The following is a 16,669-nucleotide window of genomic DNA, read 5'->3' as shown; positions in this document are numbered from 1 at the left end:
TCAGCAGCTTGTGCTCGCTCACTGAACGCTTTGATTGGCCAGTTTAATGGGGGTGGGGAGCACAGCTCCCTTTCCTCTCTTCTACCAAGGTTACTTCATTGGATTGACCAGCTGTCAGGTTGACCCAAACCTGCCTCCTTTTGGTGGTGTTTGTCGGGATCGCAACACAATAGCCCGAGGAGAGCCTCCCCTTGTAAGCCCCGATTGGCTGGACTCAACCTTGGCGGTTTCTGATTGGTCCAATGAAGGAACACCAAGGTAGGTTGCCTAGGGATTCTGAGGAAGCTGATGTGTTATTCCTTCTCTGCATCGAAGGATCAGGAAGTTTGTGCTCTCTGCGTGGCTGAGAAGTTTTTTTACCTACTAGGACGGGGTTGGGGGAGGGACGTGGGGGAACAGGTGTCCCCCTAAAATAGAGCGCAAGCTGCTGCCTGTGTCCAGCCGTAACCCAGGAGTAACGTCAGGTAAGCAACGGAGGATATACATTTCCTAATGTCCAAAAAAAGCCTTCAGATTTTTTATTTTATGGGGAGAGGGAGGTTCTTATTTAGTTACTTTTTGGTCATTTTTTTTTTTCAAAGAGGATTTTTAACTAGTAAATGTCTTAGTTCCTCAAAATCTACCCCCCCCCTTTTTTTTTCTCTGAAGACTTTAAAGTTTCTTGGATTGGGATAGGAAGTAAACCCTGTTTACAGTGCCAGATAGGGTTAATGCCCTTAAGCATTATGTCATGGTTGTTTTTTTCTCCTTCACACTTCTTCCCGCCTCCCACCAAGAATTGTATTTGAAATGTAGCCTTGTACAAAGAATCTTTTGTAAGTCGCTTCACTTGTATTTCTATTTAAAAATGTTCACATGCATTTCTGAGTATTCATTTTAATCAGTATATATTTATTGAGCAGTTACAACGCTAAAGACATTGTGCTAGTTGCTATGGAGACTATAAAAACCCAAGAAGACACTATCCCTGCCCTCAAGAAGTTTACAGTTGAGAGACAGCCATACCAAAAGAAAGACTATAATAAATACTATAAAGGATGTAAGTATAAATAAAGTTCTGTGAAAGTACAGCTGAGAGAGAGACCGTTTCTGGCCATGGGACATAAGGGTAATGGAGAAGGGGATTCACTTAAGGCTTTACCTGGATCCTCGATAGGCCTTTGAAGAATGGGTAGAAAATATAAAGAGGAAAGGAAAGGGGAGAGAGCACCAGCATGTACAGAGGAGCTGAAATGGCAGCATGGGACATGTTTGAGAAATGGTTTGTTAACAGTACATAATTGAGAGTAATGAATGGGAAATATTGCTAGAACAGGATCCAATCACAGAGGCTCTTGAATGCATTCTTTTGATCTTGAAAAAAATATTTTAAATAATTACTGATTAAAATATTTATTGTATATCATCTTAAAAACTGGCATTTAGATGTATTTTAAAATAAAGTATGCTAACTTTAAACTTTATCATACATGATTTAGTGCCATTTCTCTTGACTAAATTTTTTAAAACATTTGTAGTACGTAGTGTAAAAGGGCATGTGCTTTGATTTTTTTTTTTTTTTTGCAATTGAGAAAGAAATTGTTAATCTTTTAACATTCTCTTGCTGATACTTTTTGTTGGCAGCTATTTGACTATTTGCAAGATGGCTAGCTAGGGATAGAGATGAAAGTTTTCTGTCCATATGGAATTACTACACATGATCTTCTGAGTGTTATACTCTGTAGATGTGATTTCCAAAGGGAGTGCGTGAGATGAGTTATTATGAGAAGAAAATCTGAGAATATATATATTTAGTTTTTCTTATTTTTTTACTTTCTGTTTTTTATATTTTATGTGCCATTGAATGTTTATATAAGTTGCATATAAATTATTAAATGCATTTTGGGCCTGGATTCTCACAATTTTTTGCTGTCCCATATTATTTAACTTGGGGAGGATCCATTTTGTGAAAAAGGAATTACAATGATGCATATATACTCCTGGATTATAGATTATGCACACAAAATCAGCAGGCTTAAGAGATGATCATTTCTTTAAAAAGAAAAAAAAGAAAGATCATTTGTACTGGTCTTTAAGGTTACTGATTTGATTTTCTGTCAATGCCTTCTGTGCCTTCAAGCTATTGTACTTTGGAAAACATATTGTGTTATCCGCCTAATTTTTCTGGTTATTACCCCTTTCTTTCTCTGTTTAAGTTTATGTATATATTTCATATTTGTATACATTTGTGGTAGGTCTGTATGAATATGTATGTTTTTGTTTACATATGCTCACTTACAGATATTTTTTTTCATCACCCCCTCCAGAAACAGGTGAGAATGACCACTTTAACTCACCGGGCCCGTCGCACTGAAGTAGGCAAGAACTCTGAAAAGAAAGTGGAAAGTGAGGAAGACACTAATCAAGACAGGAGTCCAGACCATGAAGACTTTAGTGACTCTAAGGATATTCGCCTCACCCTTATGGAAGAAGTATTGCTCCTGGGACTAAAAGATAAAGAGGTAACACAGTTGGGTTTGCTAGGACTCTCCCAAAGACTCTTGAATATTGGAATGTTTTTAGGAAGTAATCTGACAGAATGTTTTCATTAATGCTAAGTTGCCCTTAGAACTGTGCTCTAGCTATCTGGGGGTTGGGGGAGTTTGGGAGGGTGGCTGATGCTTGGAGGATAAAATCCAGAAGTATAATTACTTGAAGTGTAATTTAATTACAAAATTCCTCCAAAATTTTAGAAGATACGAGAGAGTATAACACATGTAAAATTTCTGTACTTTAGTTTCCCAACTGAGACTGATGGTGAAGTAGCCTCCTGTTAAACTAAGAAAGAGGGCCCACACATTGAAATTCTCTTGAACTATGACGAGGAAAATCTTTTAAATGACAAGACAAGAAACATGTATGATTAGCTGTTTTACAAAAATAAACAGTGGATAGGTTTCAACTTAACAATGCAGTAGAAATCTTTTTTTTAATTCATTTCTGTGGATCTTTAGAAATTAAATATCAACTGATAAAGGAATATTTTAATTTTAGAAAATGTTTTTAAATTAATTGCAGATTTCTCTAAGTTTTCCCTTATTAAGAGAACACTTTATAATAGAATTAGTCTTGAGATAGCAAGTCTTATGGTATAACCACATATTTGTTGGTTTTTCTACGGTAGTACATTATCCCTCATTTGTAATTTAACTTTTTATTATTTTACTTTCTTCCCTCATGAAGAGGTTATGAAGAAATATAACTTATTTTTAAAAACCTACTTCTTTTCCAAGAAAGCCTTTAGTACATACAATAATAATAATAATAATAACACATTTATTATTTGCCTTGGTTTTGAAAACTTAACAAATTAAAATGTTACTTTACATTAAAAAAGACTAAATTTGGCTTTGATAATTATCCTTAGCTAGTAATGAATTGGCTACATTCATCTGGTAACATCTGTTCTTTTCTGCATTGAATCCCATTGATAATTTGGGATTATCCTTGTTTCTTAGACTTTACATTTTCTTTACCACTTTACCTTCTCTATTTTTGGTCACATCAAATTACTGACTTGAACAAAACTTACAGGACTTCTTACAGCCTGTGTATTGTTAAAATTAATATTAAATCTAATATTAGAGACATGCATATATGTACTTGGCCAAGACATAGATATATCAGAAAATCTTGCCCGCAAGTGTAGTTTCCTGTTTGCTGAGAAAGTTGATGAAGCTCTAGTTTTATGAAAATCAAGCAAATAAAAATGCGCAGCTGACTCTCCAAGAGAATATCGGAGTAGGTCTGAAGATTAGGTGGTATAAATACCGTTTTGAGATGTTTACACAGTGCTTAGGAAATGTTCACTGACTGTAGAAGAGCATATTAGAACTAAAAAGCTATTTGGTTTGTTTTACTTTTGAATAGGAGTGATTAATTTCCTGCTGACCCTAGATACTAGAATTTTTGCTTCTGTTTTGTAGGGAATCTAACTTTGGACTTCTCTTCGTGTGTTTTTTTTAATTTATAATAGTTAATATAAATATAGGAAAATAGAATATAAAAATAAAGGAGCTCTGGTGAGATACTATACAAAGATGAACAGATAATTAAGCTTTTGAATAATTACCTTTTGAGTTCTAATATTATTTTTATTTTTTTATTTTTTTATTTTTTAAGATTTTTATTTATTTGACACAGAGAGACAGCGAGAGAAGGAACACAAGCAGGGGGAGCTGGAGAGGGAGAAGCGGGCTCCTGGCCTAGCAGGGGAGCCTGATGCGGGGCTCAATCCCAGGACCCTGGGATCATGACCTGAGCTGAAGGCAGATGCTTAACAACTGAGCCACCCAGGTGCCCCTGTTCTAATTTTATTTTTGAAAATAGTTGATAAATTACATTTTTAGCTTTCATTTGGCTCAGGAAGAAAAAGAAATGATAAATTCTTGGGTGTAAATAAATAGAAGAGGTCAAACCTTCTGATTTATTAAAGCAGTAGTGCTGTTCCAAAATGCCAATTATATAACTATCTCTAAAAATACTAATTAATGGAGCACCTGGGTGGCTCAGTCAGTTAAGCCTCTGCGTTTGGCTCAAGTCATGATCCCAGGGTCCTGGGATTTCACCCCGCATTGGGCCCCCTGCTCAGCAGGGAGTCTGGTTCTCCCTCTGCCCCTCCCCCCACTCATATTCTCTCTCTCTCTCACTCACTATCTGTCAAATAACTAAAATCTTTTTTAAAAATATTGATTTCCAGCACTAATTATTTTCTTCTCACCTCCTAAATTACTCAGATTTATTTAATCATTATTTAGTGTGATTGGGGGCACCCATTATGGTGCTTAGCATTACACAAATACTAAAGTAAATGTAAAACAGTATTAATATATGGTCCCTGCCCTCATGAAGCTTGCATTCTAGCTGGGGAGACAAGGCATACATACTTTTTTTTATTTTTTTTTTTAAAGATTTTATTTACTTACTCATGAAAGACAAGAGAGAGAGGCAGAGGGAGAAGCAGGCTTCCAAGGAGCAGGGAGCCTGATGCGGGACTCAATCCCCTGGGATCATGACCTGAGCCGAAGGCAGATGCTTAACCATCTGAGCCAGCCAGGCACCCAGGCATACATACTTTTTTAAAAGTTAAGTAACCCAAAGGTCCATCAGCTGTGGAAGGGATAAAAATGGATTGTCCATTTATCTAAATGAGTATAAACATCTTTTCTATACAGAATGAAAATGAACATTGTTACAAAACATGTATGAGTCTCATGTAATATTCAGTGATGGAAGCCAGACACAAAAGACATACTGTATGATTCCATGTATATAAAATTCAGAAAAACTATAGTGTTGGGGTTGCATATTTAGGTGATTAAAACTATAAAGAAAAGCAAGAAAGAGATTACCATAGTTGTTAAGCATAGGGTTGAGAGAGGAGGAAGGTATTAGTGATTAGAAAAGAACATGAGGGGGCTTTCTGGGTACTAACAGTTTTCTGTTTTTGTACTTGGGGAAAGTGTCATGTATATTCACTTAGAGATAAATCATTGAGTTTTTTTCACTTTTGCTTCATGCACTCTTCTGTGTGTGCATTATATTTCACAGTTCAAAAGATTTCTAAAGCGATAAACAACAGTAAAAATCCAACGAGTTTTTCCATGTTAGAACAGTAAGAGCCAAGAGAGTTGGAAGGAAGAGAGAATATAATGGGTTGGAATAATCTGGGGAAGAATAGAAGGCAGTAAAACAAGTTGGGCCTTTAAGAACAGGTAGGATTGGGGCGCCTGGGTGGCTCAGTCGTTAAGCGTCTGCCTTCGGCTCAGGTCATGATCCCAGGGTCCTGGGATCGAGCCCCGCATCGGGCTCCCTGCTCCGCAGGAAGCCTGCTTCTCCCTCTCCCACTCCCCCTGCTTGTGTTCCCTCTCTTGCTGTTTCTCTCTCTGTCAAATAAATAAATAAAATCTTAAAAAAAAAAAAAGAACAGGTAGGATTAACATAAATGGAGTGAAGGAAACACATTCTGGATGAGGGAACCTGAAATTATCATGAGCTTGATGAGTTTGGGACATAATTAAGTAACCACTGACTGAAGTGGGTGGTATTCTTGGAGAACAATGAGAGTCAAAATTGGCAAATTAGATTCAGACTAGAGTGTGGCAGATTTTGAGTGCCAGGCAGAGACTTTTAGACTATTTATTTTTATTTTAATTCCAGTATAGTTAACATACAGTATTATATTAGTTTCAGGTGTACAGTATAGTGACTGAACAATTCTACACATTACTCAGTGCTCACGACGATAAGTGTACTCTAATTCTTTTGACCTATTTCACCCATCCTCCCACCCACGTCCCCTCATAATGATCAATTTTTTTCTCTATAGTTGTAGATTCTTTCCTTTAAGTAGGGGGATCAGCCTAATGAAAACAGCAAAGCCCATTTCATTTTTCTGTCCAAAAAAGGACTTAATGATATTTTTGCTCTATGTTCTTTGTGAATATATGTTTTAATATGTATATAATTTCTTGTTTTCACATGGCTTGAGGTTTGTGACGTGTCAAAAAAATCTTGTGTTAAGCTTTGCATCCCAAAGTCCCAAAGTTAATTTTTGCTGAAGATTTTCATAACATTCTTTGTTTAGAACCCAATACTATAATTTTTTAAATTATATCTATTTTAAGAAACATGGGGTGCCTGGATGGCTCAGTTGGTTAAGCATCTGCCTTCAGGTCATGATCCCAGGGTCCTGGGATCAAGCCCCATGTCAGGCTCTGCACTCAGCAGGAAGTCTGCTTGAGCTTCTGTCCCTTTCCCTCTGCTTGTGCACATTCTCTCTAAAATAAATCTTAAAAAAAAGTAGAAAATAATATAAAGAAACTAATATTTCAAGAATTGTAGGCCTAGAAAAGAATGACAGTAGGTCATGTATAGTCAAATCACTTGTGAAATATTACTACCATCCCTTTCTTAAGATTCTTCTGAGGAGGGGTGCTTGGGTGGCTCAGTCGGTTAAGCATCTGCCTTCGGCTCAGGTCATGGTCCCAGGGTCCTGGGATCAAGCCCTGTGTCTGGCTCCCTGCTCCACAGGGAGTCTGCTTCTCCCTCTGCCCCTCCCCACTGGTCATGCTCTTTCTTGCTCTCTCTCGAATAAATAAATAAAATCTTAAAAAAAAAAGATTCCTCTGAGGGATAGCTGCAATAGAATGAATGTTTTTGGGGTTTTTTTTCTTAAGATTATTTATATGGGACTCCTGGGTGGCTCGGTCCATTAAGTGTCTGCCTTCAGCTCAGGTCATGATCCCAGGGGTCCTGGGATTAAGTCCTGCATCAGGCTCCTTGCTCAGCAGGGAGCCTGCTTCTCCCTCTCCCTTCCGCTTCTGCTGCTTATGCTCTTTCTCTCTGTCTGACAAATAAACAAAGTCTTAAAAAAAAAAAACAATTATTTATTTGAGAGAGAGAGAGACAGAGTGCAAGAGCCAGGGGAGGAACAGAGGGAGAGGGACTAGCAGATTCTGCACTGAGTCCAGAGCCAGAAGCCTGAAGTGGGGCTTGATATCACAACCCTGAGATCACAACTGGAGCTGACACCAAGAGTCAGACACTTAACCCAGGGGTGCCTGGGTGGCTCAGTCGTTAAGCGTCTACCTTCGGCTCATTATCCCAGGGTCCTGGGATCAAGCCCCGCATCAGGCTCCCTGCTTGGTGGGAAGCCCCCCTTCTCCCTCTCCCACTTCCCCTGCTGGTGTTCCTGTTCTCTGTGTCTCTCTCTGTCAAATAAATAAATAAAATCTTAAAAAAAAAAAAGTCACTTAACCCACTACACCACCCAGATGCCCCAAGGGTCAACTATTTTAAAACTATTCTGTGGCAAGGGGCGCCTGGGTGGCTCAGTCAGTTAAGCATCTGACTCTTGGTTTTGGCTCAGATCGTGATCTCAGGATTGTGAGATCAAGCCCCGCTTGGGCCTCCAGGCTCAGCAAAGAGTCTGCTTAAGACTCTCTTCCTCTGCACCTCCTCACCACACGCTCACCTTCTCCCTCTCCCTCTCCCTCTCTCTCTTTCTCAAATAAATAAATAAATAAATCTTTAAAAAAATACAGTTGACCCTTAAACAACATGGGTAGGGGTAGTAGGGGTACCTACTACCCATATAGTTGAAAATCCATGTATAACTTTTTGCTCCTCCAAAACTTAGCTACAAATAGCCTACTATTGTTTAAGGGTCAACTGTATTAAGCTTTACTGTCTTGTGAAAATAATTGAGAAATCTAAATATATGTTGAAGAGTCTGACCTTTTAAGCACATTTAAAATTAGATGTTATCAGGGGCCTCTGGTTGGCTCATTTGTTACAGCATGAGACTCTTGATCTCAAGGTTGTGAATTTAAGCCCCACGTTGTGCATGGAACCTACTTAAAAAAATTAAATTAAAATAAAATTGAAATCTCAGTTCAATAACACTGCCCTCAACTGAGAAAATTAAACTTGAGCACCACCCTGACCAAAACAATATAGATTTATTTTCTGTTGAAATCAAGATCCTATTTATTTGTCATTATTGCCTTTGGTAGGAGTTTTAATGTAAATATTATTGACTCGTGGACAGTTAATGCTTTAGTTACATTGCTAGGATATTTAAAACTTCTCCTTTATGAAATCTTAAGTTACTTATAAGAGGAGCAAGCCTATTAATGCTTTTGACTTTTGGCAGTAATCTTTTTAGTTTGTGGATAGTGTTTTAACCCTAAAAAGAAAGCAAAGCTTTCTCCTAGTAATGCCATTTATTGAATACTTATGTGCTGTGACATAAAAGGTTTTAATCCTATTTCTCATGTCGTTGGAGTCAAAATTGGCAGGAAGTATTGCTCATTGGAATTATGGAAATAGATTTTCATTCGTTTGGTTACCAAAAACTTACTGAATGTCTCATATATAAAGTGCTAGATATTGAAAGAGAACAAAGACAATTATCCCAGCTTTTGAGATCATTTATAGTCTAGTGGGGTAAGAGTGGCTGGAGAGGTTGGGAAGGGGATCAGGAATGTTAGCAGACCATTGCAGTACATATGATGTGTGTGTGACTGTGTTCTGGATACTGAGGGAACAAAGAGGAAAGATACCTAATCCAGATGGGTGGTGGAAAGAGCTAGTGGGAGAGAGGAGGAAAGAGATAACTGGGAAAGAATTCTGGGAGGTGATAACTCTTAACTTGAATTCTGAAGATGAGCAAGAGTTAGTTTGTGAAGACAAACAGGTTCTAGGAAAAAAAAAATCAGCTGAATGTATGTGATAATTTCAGTGATTTGCAACTGGAATAACCACAGATATTTGAAAGCATCTCATCTCCTTTAAATGAACTCAGATGTTTTGAAACTGAACTACCAGAACTTAGCTAGACATTCAGTATTCAGTCATGTATTTGCTAAGTCATGTATATGCTAAATATAGCATATCTAGAAAAAAATATAAAACACATATGTACAATTTAACAAGTAATTTTAAAGCACTCACTCACATAACCACCACCAAAAGAACATTATCAGCATCGTGGGTCATCCTCTTGTGCCCTTCCCTAATCACATGCTGCCTCACCTCCCTATATTTCTAAAATGTGTGTGTATATTCCTAAACAATGTATTTTAGTTTTGCCTATTTTTAAACTGTATGTTCTTGGGTTGATACTGTTAGGTATTTTTTTGTTCAATATGATGTTCGAAATTCATTCAGTGATAGAATTTCAGTTATATCACTATTCCACTATTCATTCAATCTACTGGTTAACAGACATTCAGGAGTCCATTATAAACAGTGCCTCTAAGACTATTCTTGTACTTATCAGTTATTTTCTTTCAAACAATGCCACTACTCATACATACAGAAAAATGATATGGGGCACCTGGGTGGCTCAGTCAGTTAAGCATCTGCCTTCAGCTCGGGTCATGATCCCAGGATCCTGGGATCGAGCCCCGCATCAGGCTCCTTGCTCAGTGGGAAGCCTGCTTCTCCCTCTCCCTATGCCTGCTGCTCCCCCTGCTTGTGCTCTCTCTCTCTGTCTCAGATAAATAAATAAAATACTTAAAAAGAAAAATGATAAATCAGACTGGATAAAACTTACAAGTTATAAATATAAAATATGTTAATGCTCAACTTTTTCAAGCTACTAATGATCACCCATCAGTTTTAATTCACTCATTATAATTTATTAGCAACGGGAGATTAGAAGGACAAGCTTTTTTATTTTTTATTTTATTTTATTTTATTTTATTTTATTTTATTTTAAGATTTTATTTATTTGACAGAGAGAGACACAGAGAGAGAGGGAACACAAGCAGGGGGAATAGGAGAGGGAGAAGCAGGCCTCCCGCCAAGCAGGGAGCCCGATGCGGGGCTCGATCCCAGGACCCTGGGATCATGACCTGAGCCGAAGGCAGACGCTCAACGACTGAGCCACCCAGGCGCCCCTGGGACAAGCTTTTTTAAAGCTGGTAAAAAAAAATTTGGTGAACTAATCAATAAACTTAAAAAAAAAATCACAAGTCAGTATACAGCTTGTCAATGACTGGTTATCAATGGAGAAAACTACTCTTAAAAAGTTGCTCAGTCCTAAAACATTTTATTAAAATCAAAAGATTAAAAGTCTCATTTAGTTCACTGCTTGGGCTTTTAGTTTCCTGATTGCACAAAATGAACAATAAATCCCTTGTCAGTAGTTATGGCCATTGTATCAGAAGGACTTGTTTGTCAGGTTTTTTGTGGTTTTTATTAACATAGGCTGTTAAAAAAAAAACTTTTGTTTTATTATATCCATTCATATAACCCCCCATAGTTAATTTACTGTGGGTACAAAAGGGAATAAACTGGGAGACCAAAGTCATATTTTAACACTAGGAAATATAGTTTAAGCTATTTCATTGAGAGCTTGCCTCTCCCTATCCCCCAACCCCTAATTGTACACTGTTCTCTTCCAAAATATCTGGCATAGATATCAAAATAAAAACCACTTACTTATATTTGGACCTTTGGCTGTAGCCACTGAACCTATAAATTTGATGTGAGCCATTCCATGTCTTTTGTCACCTCCTTCATTTTTTTTGTTTGTATAACTTAGAGTTTTCAAAACATTTTGCACTTTCTCACTTTCTCTCGCTTGATCCTACGGGGCAAATATTGTCTTCTCTTTATGAAAGCAAAGTTAGATGGTTAATTGGCCAATAAGTGGTGGAATTTATGTTCAAACTGACTCTAAGGATAGTTTTTAAAAGGACATGCTTGCAAAGCATGTATGACATATTTTTCTGTATTTCTTGCTGAACAAAGAGAATTAATTGTTCAGGATTGCTAATGCTTAATGGAAACCCAAGAATTTCATCTCCTAGGATAGCTTCATATGGAGCTTAACTTTATACCTCCTAGTAAGATAAAAGATTATTACGTTCGGGCGCCTGGGTGGCTCAGTTGGTTTAAGCGACTGCCTTCGGCTCAGGTCATGGTCCCGGAGTCCCGGGATCGAGTCCCGCATCGGGCTCCCGGCTCAGCGGGGAGCCTGCTTCTCCCTCTGACCTTCTCCCCTCTCATGCTGTTTCTCTCTCTCTCTCAAATAAATAAATAAAATCTTTTAAAAAAAAAAAGATTATTACGTTCTGCGGTAATATTTGGCACAAGTTATTTTTTCAAGTCTTATTCACGGCTTTCTTATTTCAATGTTTAATACTCTAGCAAAGCTCACTCTGTTTTGTGTTTGTTTTTTTTAGCAAAGCTCACTCTTAAAGATTTTGGGATCCCATGAAAAATATTAAGTTGACCTCAGTAATGGCAAACTAAGGGAAAGTATCACTTAGCAAGTGTGGATGATATGGTTTTGTTTCATATTTCATCCCATTACCTCAAATTTAAGGAGGAAATATGAAAGTCTTATGTATATTTTTTTCTCTTTTCTTTTGTCAAACAAGATATTCTGGTCATAAGGAACAATAAGTCCAAGTAAGAAGTTTAAAAGAACCCAATTTGCAAAATGAAAAATGTTTAAAGAAGCAGTAAATATGAGACACCTGGGTGGCTCAGTTAAGCATCTGCCTTCGGCTCAGGTCATGATCCTGGGGGTCCTGGGATCGAGCCCCACGTCGGGCTCCTTGCTCAGCAGGGAGTCTGCTTCTCCCTCTGCCTGCTGCTCTCTCTCTCTCTGACAAATAAATAAAATCTTTAAAAAATTATTTAAAAAGCAGTAAATAATATTTGATTTATTATAACCATATCTTCAGAAAGTTTAGTTTATAATTAGATAGGCATTTTATATTTTTCTTCTCAGTTCACAATGCCAGCCATAGATTACAACCCATGTTGTATCTTCATTATAGAAGGAGTGGGCTATTATACTAAAAAGATAGAAATGAGTAGATAGTGTACTTTTTTCTTGAATTTTAAAACTTAAGTTTCTTCTAGGTTTTTCAGCAGGAGTATATTGTGGTAAGTTTGCTAGGGCTGCCATAACAAAACACCACAGACTGAGTGGCTTAAACAACAGAACTTTTTTTTCCCCCACAATTCTGGATGCATGAAGTCCAAGATTCCGTTTCTCCTGAGGCCTCTCTACTCATCTTCTCACTGTGTCCCTATGTGGTTTTTCTTCTGTGTGTATATCCCTAATGTCCTTGTGTCCAAATTTCCTCCTTCTATAAGGACACTAGTCAGATTGGATTAGGGCCCACCCTAACAGCTTTATTTAACCTAATCACTTCTTTCAAGGCATTATCTCCAAATACAGTCACGTTCTGAGGTATTAGGGGTTAGGGTTTCAATATATGGATTCTGGGGAGACACAGTTCACCCCATAACAATGATTTAGAAAGGTTTGAGAAGAAATAGAAAGATTTTGGAGATAATTTTGTAATTATTTACTTATATGCACCTGGAGTGCAGTTCACCTTCAGGAAGTGTTATTAAAACTATATAATGATGTGATTTTTCCTTCAGTTCAAGTCAGCCAACATTTATTGAGCACCTGCTCTGTCCAAGGCACTGAGTAAAATAAGGAAAAAGAGAAGTAATTAAGATGTGTTTATATTTCCTCCAGAAGCATTTGAATCTGATATGGGAGAAAAGATATGTATACAATAACCATACTACTAGATACAATATGTAAGTGCTATAAGAAAGGTACAAAAAGTGCTATAAGAACATGCAAGAGGGGGAAAAAAAAACCTGGAAAAGGAGGAAATTCCTTGGAGGTTACTCTTTACTTTCTGTGTTTGTCTTCACCTATTCACAGTTGTCCAGAAGGTTTAAATGGGAATGGGAAAAAAAAAAAAACAAAAAACTGAATCAACGGTTTTCAGGCTTCCATATGTTCATTGGTAGATTGTGCTCACCCTTTGTTGCTATTATTGACTTTAAAAAATACATATATGTCTAAGATAAAAATAATAGCTTTATTTTTATTATTTTAAAAGCAAAATAGGGGTGCCTTGGTGACTCAGTGGGTGAGCATTTGCTTTCGGCTCAGGTCATGATCTCAGGGTCTTGGGATCCAGTCCTGCATTGGGCTCTGCTCAGTGGAGAGTCTGCTTCTCCCTCTGCCCTTCCCTCCTCCCCCACTCACTCTCTCTCAAATAAATAAGCAAAAAGTCTTTAAAATGTTTTTTAAAAAAACAAAATATGTTTATACTAAAAAATTCAGAAGTCTACATGAGAGAACTTAGTGATAGGGGAATGAGATATGTGGATATACGCATTTGTCAAAACTAACTTAACATCTGTGCATTTCACACTATATAAATTATACCTCAATTTTTTATTTTTTATTTTTTTAAGATTTTATTTATTTATTTGACAGAGAAAGAGAGAGGGAGAGCACAGCAGGGGGAGTGGCAGGCAGAGGGAGATGCAGACTCCCAGGCACCACCCAGGTACCCTACCTCAATTTTTTATAAAAAGTTTAAAGAAAATAAAAATCACCCATAATGTCACCACTGAAAGATTACTGCTATTAAAATATTTTTATATATGCTTATAGACTGTTTTCTGTGCATATATACACACACAGAGATGCATAATTACAAAAAAAAATGGATCATATCAGACAAAGATTTCTGGTCTTTCTGCTCTGTCATCTTCCCAGAATCCCCACATTTGTGTTTTGCTACCTTCCCTATAGTTTGTTTTAATTTAAATTCTGCATTTCCTGGGGCTCCTGGGTGAGTCAGTTTTTCAAGCATCTGCTCAGGTCATGATCTCAGGGTCCTGGGATCCAGTCCTAGGTCAGCTCCACGCTCAGCAGGGATTCTGCTTGAGAGTCTCCCTTTCCCTCTGCCCCTCTCCCTGCTCACACTCTCTCTTTCTCTCTCTCTCTAAAATAAATAAATCTTGGGGCGCCTTGGTGGCTCAGTTGGTTAAGCGTCTGCCTTCAGCTTGGGACATGATCCCGGGGTCCTGGGATTGAAGCCCACGTCGGGCTCCCTGCTTTGGGGGAGCCTGCTTCTCCCTCTCCTCCCTGCTCGTGCTCACTCTCGCTATCCTTGTCTCTCTCTTTCAAATAAATAAATTAAACTCTTTTTTAAAAAATTAAAAATAAATAAATCTTAAATAAATTCTGCCTTTCCTTTTAAAGCCCATCACAAATCCAGTGATGAAACATCACCAAACAATGACCTTCCCATTCTTTAAGTTCCCTTACATTTATCTACCAATGTGCTTAGTTACTGTATTTTCTTATTTTCTGATAGGCATTGTTTAAAAACACAGGACTTGGGGGCGCCTGGGTGGCTCAGTTGGTTAAGCGACTGCCTTCGGCTCAGGTCATGATCCTGGAGTCCCAGGATCAAGTCCCTCATCGGGCTCCCCGCTCAGCGGGCAGTCTGCTTCTCCCTCTGACCCTCTTCTGTATCTCTCATTCTCTCTCTCAAATAAATAAATAAAATCTTTAAAAAAAATAAAAATAAATAAAAATAAAAACACAGGACTTGGAATCAGATATATCTACATTCAGATTCAAAGTCTACCACTTAGGGGCACCTGGGTGGCTCAGTCGGTTAAGTGTCTGCCTTTGGCTCAGGTCATGATCCCAGGGTCCTGGGATCGAGCCCCGCATTGAGCTCCCTGCTCAGCAGAGAGCCTGCTTCCCCTCTATCTCTGCTGCTCTGCTTGTGCTTTCCCTTTCTCTCCTTCTTAAATAAATAAAATATTTTTTTAAAAATTACTATTTAAAAAAAAAGTCTAGCACTTACAAAATATATGATTTGGCTTCACTTTCCACATTTTTTTCTTTATACTTATTTTTTTTTAAAAATTTGAGAGAGAACACTTGTGCTGGAGAGTGAAGGGAAGGGTGGGGGGAGAGGGAGAAAATCTTCAAGCAGGCTTTTTTTTTAAATTATTTATTTATTTGTCAGAGAGCGAGCGAACGCACAAGGAGGGGGAGTTGCAGAGGCAGAGGGAGAAGCAGACCTCCCACGGAGCAGGGAGCCCAGTGTGGGGCTCGATCCCAGGACCCTGGGATCATGACCCAGGCTGAAGGCAAACACCTAATGACTAAGCCACCTAGGCTCCCCCAAGCAGACATTTTTTATAACTGGTTTGTTTGAATCCAGAGCCAAACAAGGTCCACATACACATAGCTTTATGTTTTTCAAAAGCTCTTTTTTTAACCTTAGTGGGGCCTTTTAGTGAACAGTATTTTGTGACAAAAGCAATATTCAGTTTAACCTCAATTACCCTTTTGTGTAAAATTCAAATAACATTACACTTACTACCTTTCTAACAAAATGGAATCAATATTCTAGTTGTGCTATTTTTTTTTAAGATTTTATTTATTTATTTGAGAGAGAGAATGAGAGAGCATGAGAGGGGAGAGGGCCAGAGGGAGAAGCAGACTCCCTGCCGAGCAGGGAGCCCGATGAGGGACTTGATCCCAGGACTCCAGGATCATGACCTGAGCCGAAGGCAGTTGCTTAACCAACTGAGCCACTGAGGTGCCCCGCTATTTTTTTTTCTATTTTTTTTTTTAAGATTTTATACTTATTTTTAGAGAGAAAGCAGGGGGAGGGTAGAAGGAGAGAGAATCTCAAGCAGACTCCATGCTGAGTGTGGAGCCAGCCTGGGGCTTGATCGCAGGACCCTGAGATCATTACCTGAGCTGAAATCAAGAGTTAGATGCTTAACCTGACTGAACCACCCAGGCGTCCCTCATATTGCTATTTTAAAAGTAAAATGTAGTAAATATAGTTTTACTTAAATTTAGCATAAGAAAAAGAAAATGGCGCCTGGGTGGCTCAGTTGGTTAAGCGACTGCCTTCAGCTCAGGTCATGATCCTGGAGTCCCGGGATCGAGTCCTGCATCGGGCTTCCTGCTCAGCAGGGAGTCTGCTTCTCCCTCTGACCCTCTTCCCTCTCATGCTCTCTATCTCTCATTCTCTCTCTCTCAAATAAATAAATAAATAAATAAATCTTTAAAAAAAAAAGAAAAAGAAAATGAAGTGAAACTGATGGAATTATTGAACTTCAAACATTTCTTTATTATAAGAAGTATCTCCTAAAACACTACTTTCTAAGCTTAAGAAAGATTATTAAGAGGTTGGGGTCATTTTTTTCTAACTAAATGTTTCAATATTGGACAGTATCCAGCTGACTTCTTGCTATAAAAAATAAAAGTTAATATATCTCCTATACTTTCTCCCATCTTTATTCCTTTACT

At 38.0% G+C, this 16,669-nt stretch overlaps 1 protein-coding gene across 2 annotated transcripts in view; it reads left to right on the top strand.

Moving 5' to 3' along the window:
* Positions 1–276: 276 nt before the first annotated feature.
* GOLPH3L (golgi phosphoprotein 3 like) overlaps positions 277–16,669 on the top strand; it is a 40,542-nt gene continuing 24,149 nt past the window's right edge. The window contains exons 1-3 of one of the 2 annotated variants that reach the window (XM_027599377.2): positions 277–464; positions 903–1,039; positions 2,307–2,501. In XM_027599377.2, coding sequence (XP_027455178.1) covers positions 2,319–2,501 — 183 coding nt within the window. In that variant the 5' untranslated portion in view covers positions 277–464; positions 903–1,039; positions 2,307–2,318. The remainder of the gene's footprint in view (positions 465–902; positions 1,040–2,306; positions 2,502–16,669) is intronic. The other variant, XM_027599374.2, reaches the window with a different exon arrangement.

This window comes from Zalophus californianus, chromosome 4, assembly GCF_009762305.2.
Source record: "Zalophus californianus isolate mZalCal1 chromosome 4, mZalCal1.pri.v2, whole genome shotgun sequence".
In the NCBI taxonomy this organism is placed as follows: Eukaryota; Metazoa; Chordata; class Mammalia; order Carnivora; family Otariidae; genus Zalophus; species Zalophus californianus.
Note: the sequence above shows the minus strand (reverse complement) of the source record. Positions and strands in the feature narration are given on the sequence as shown.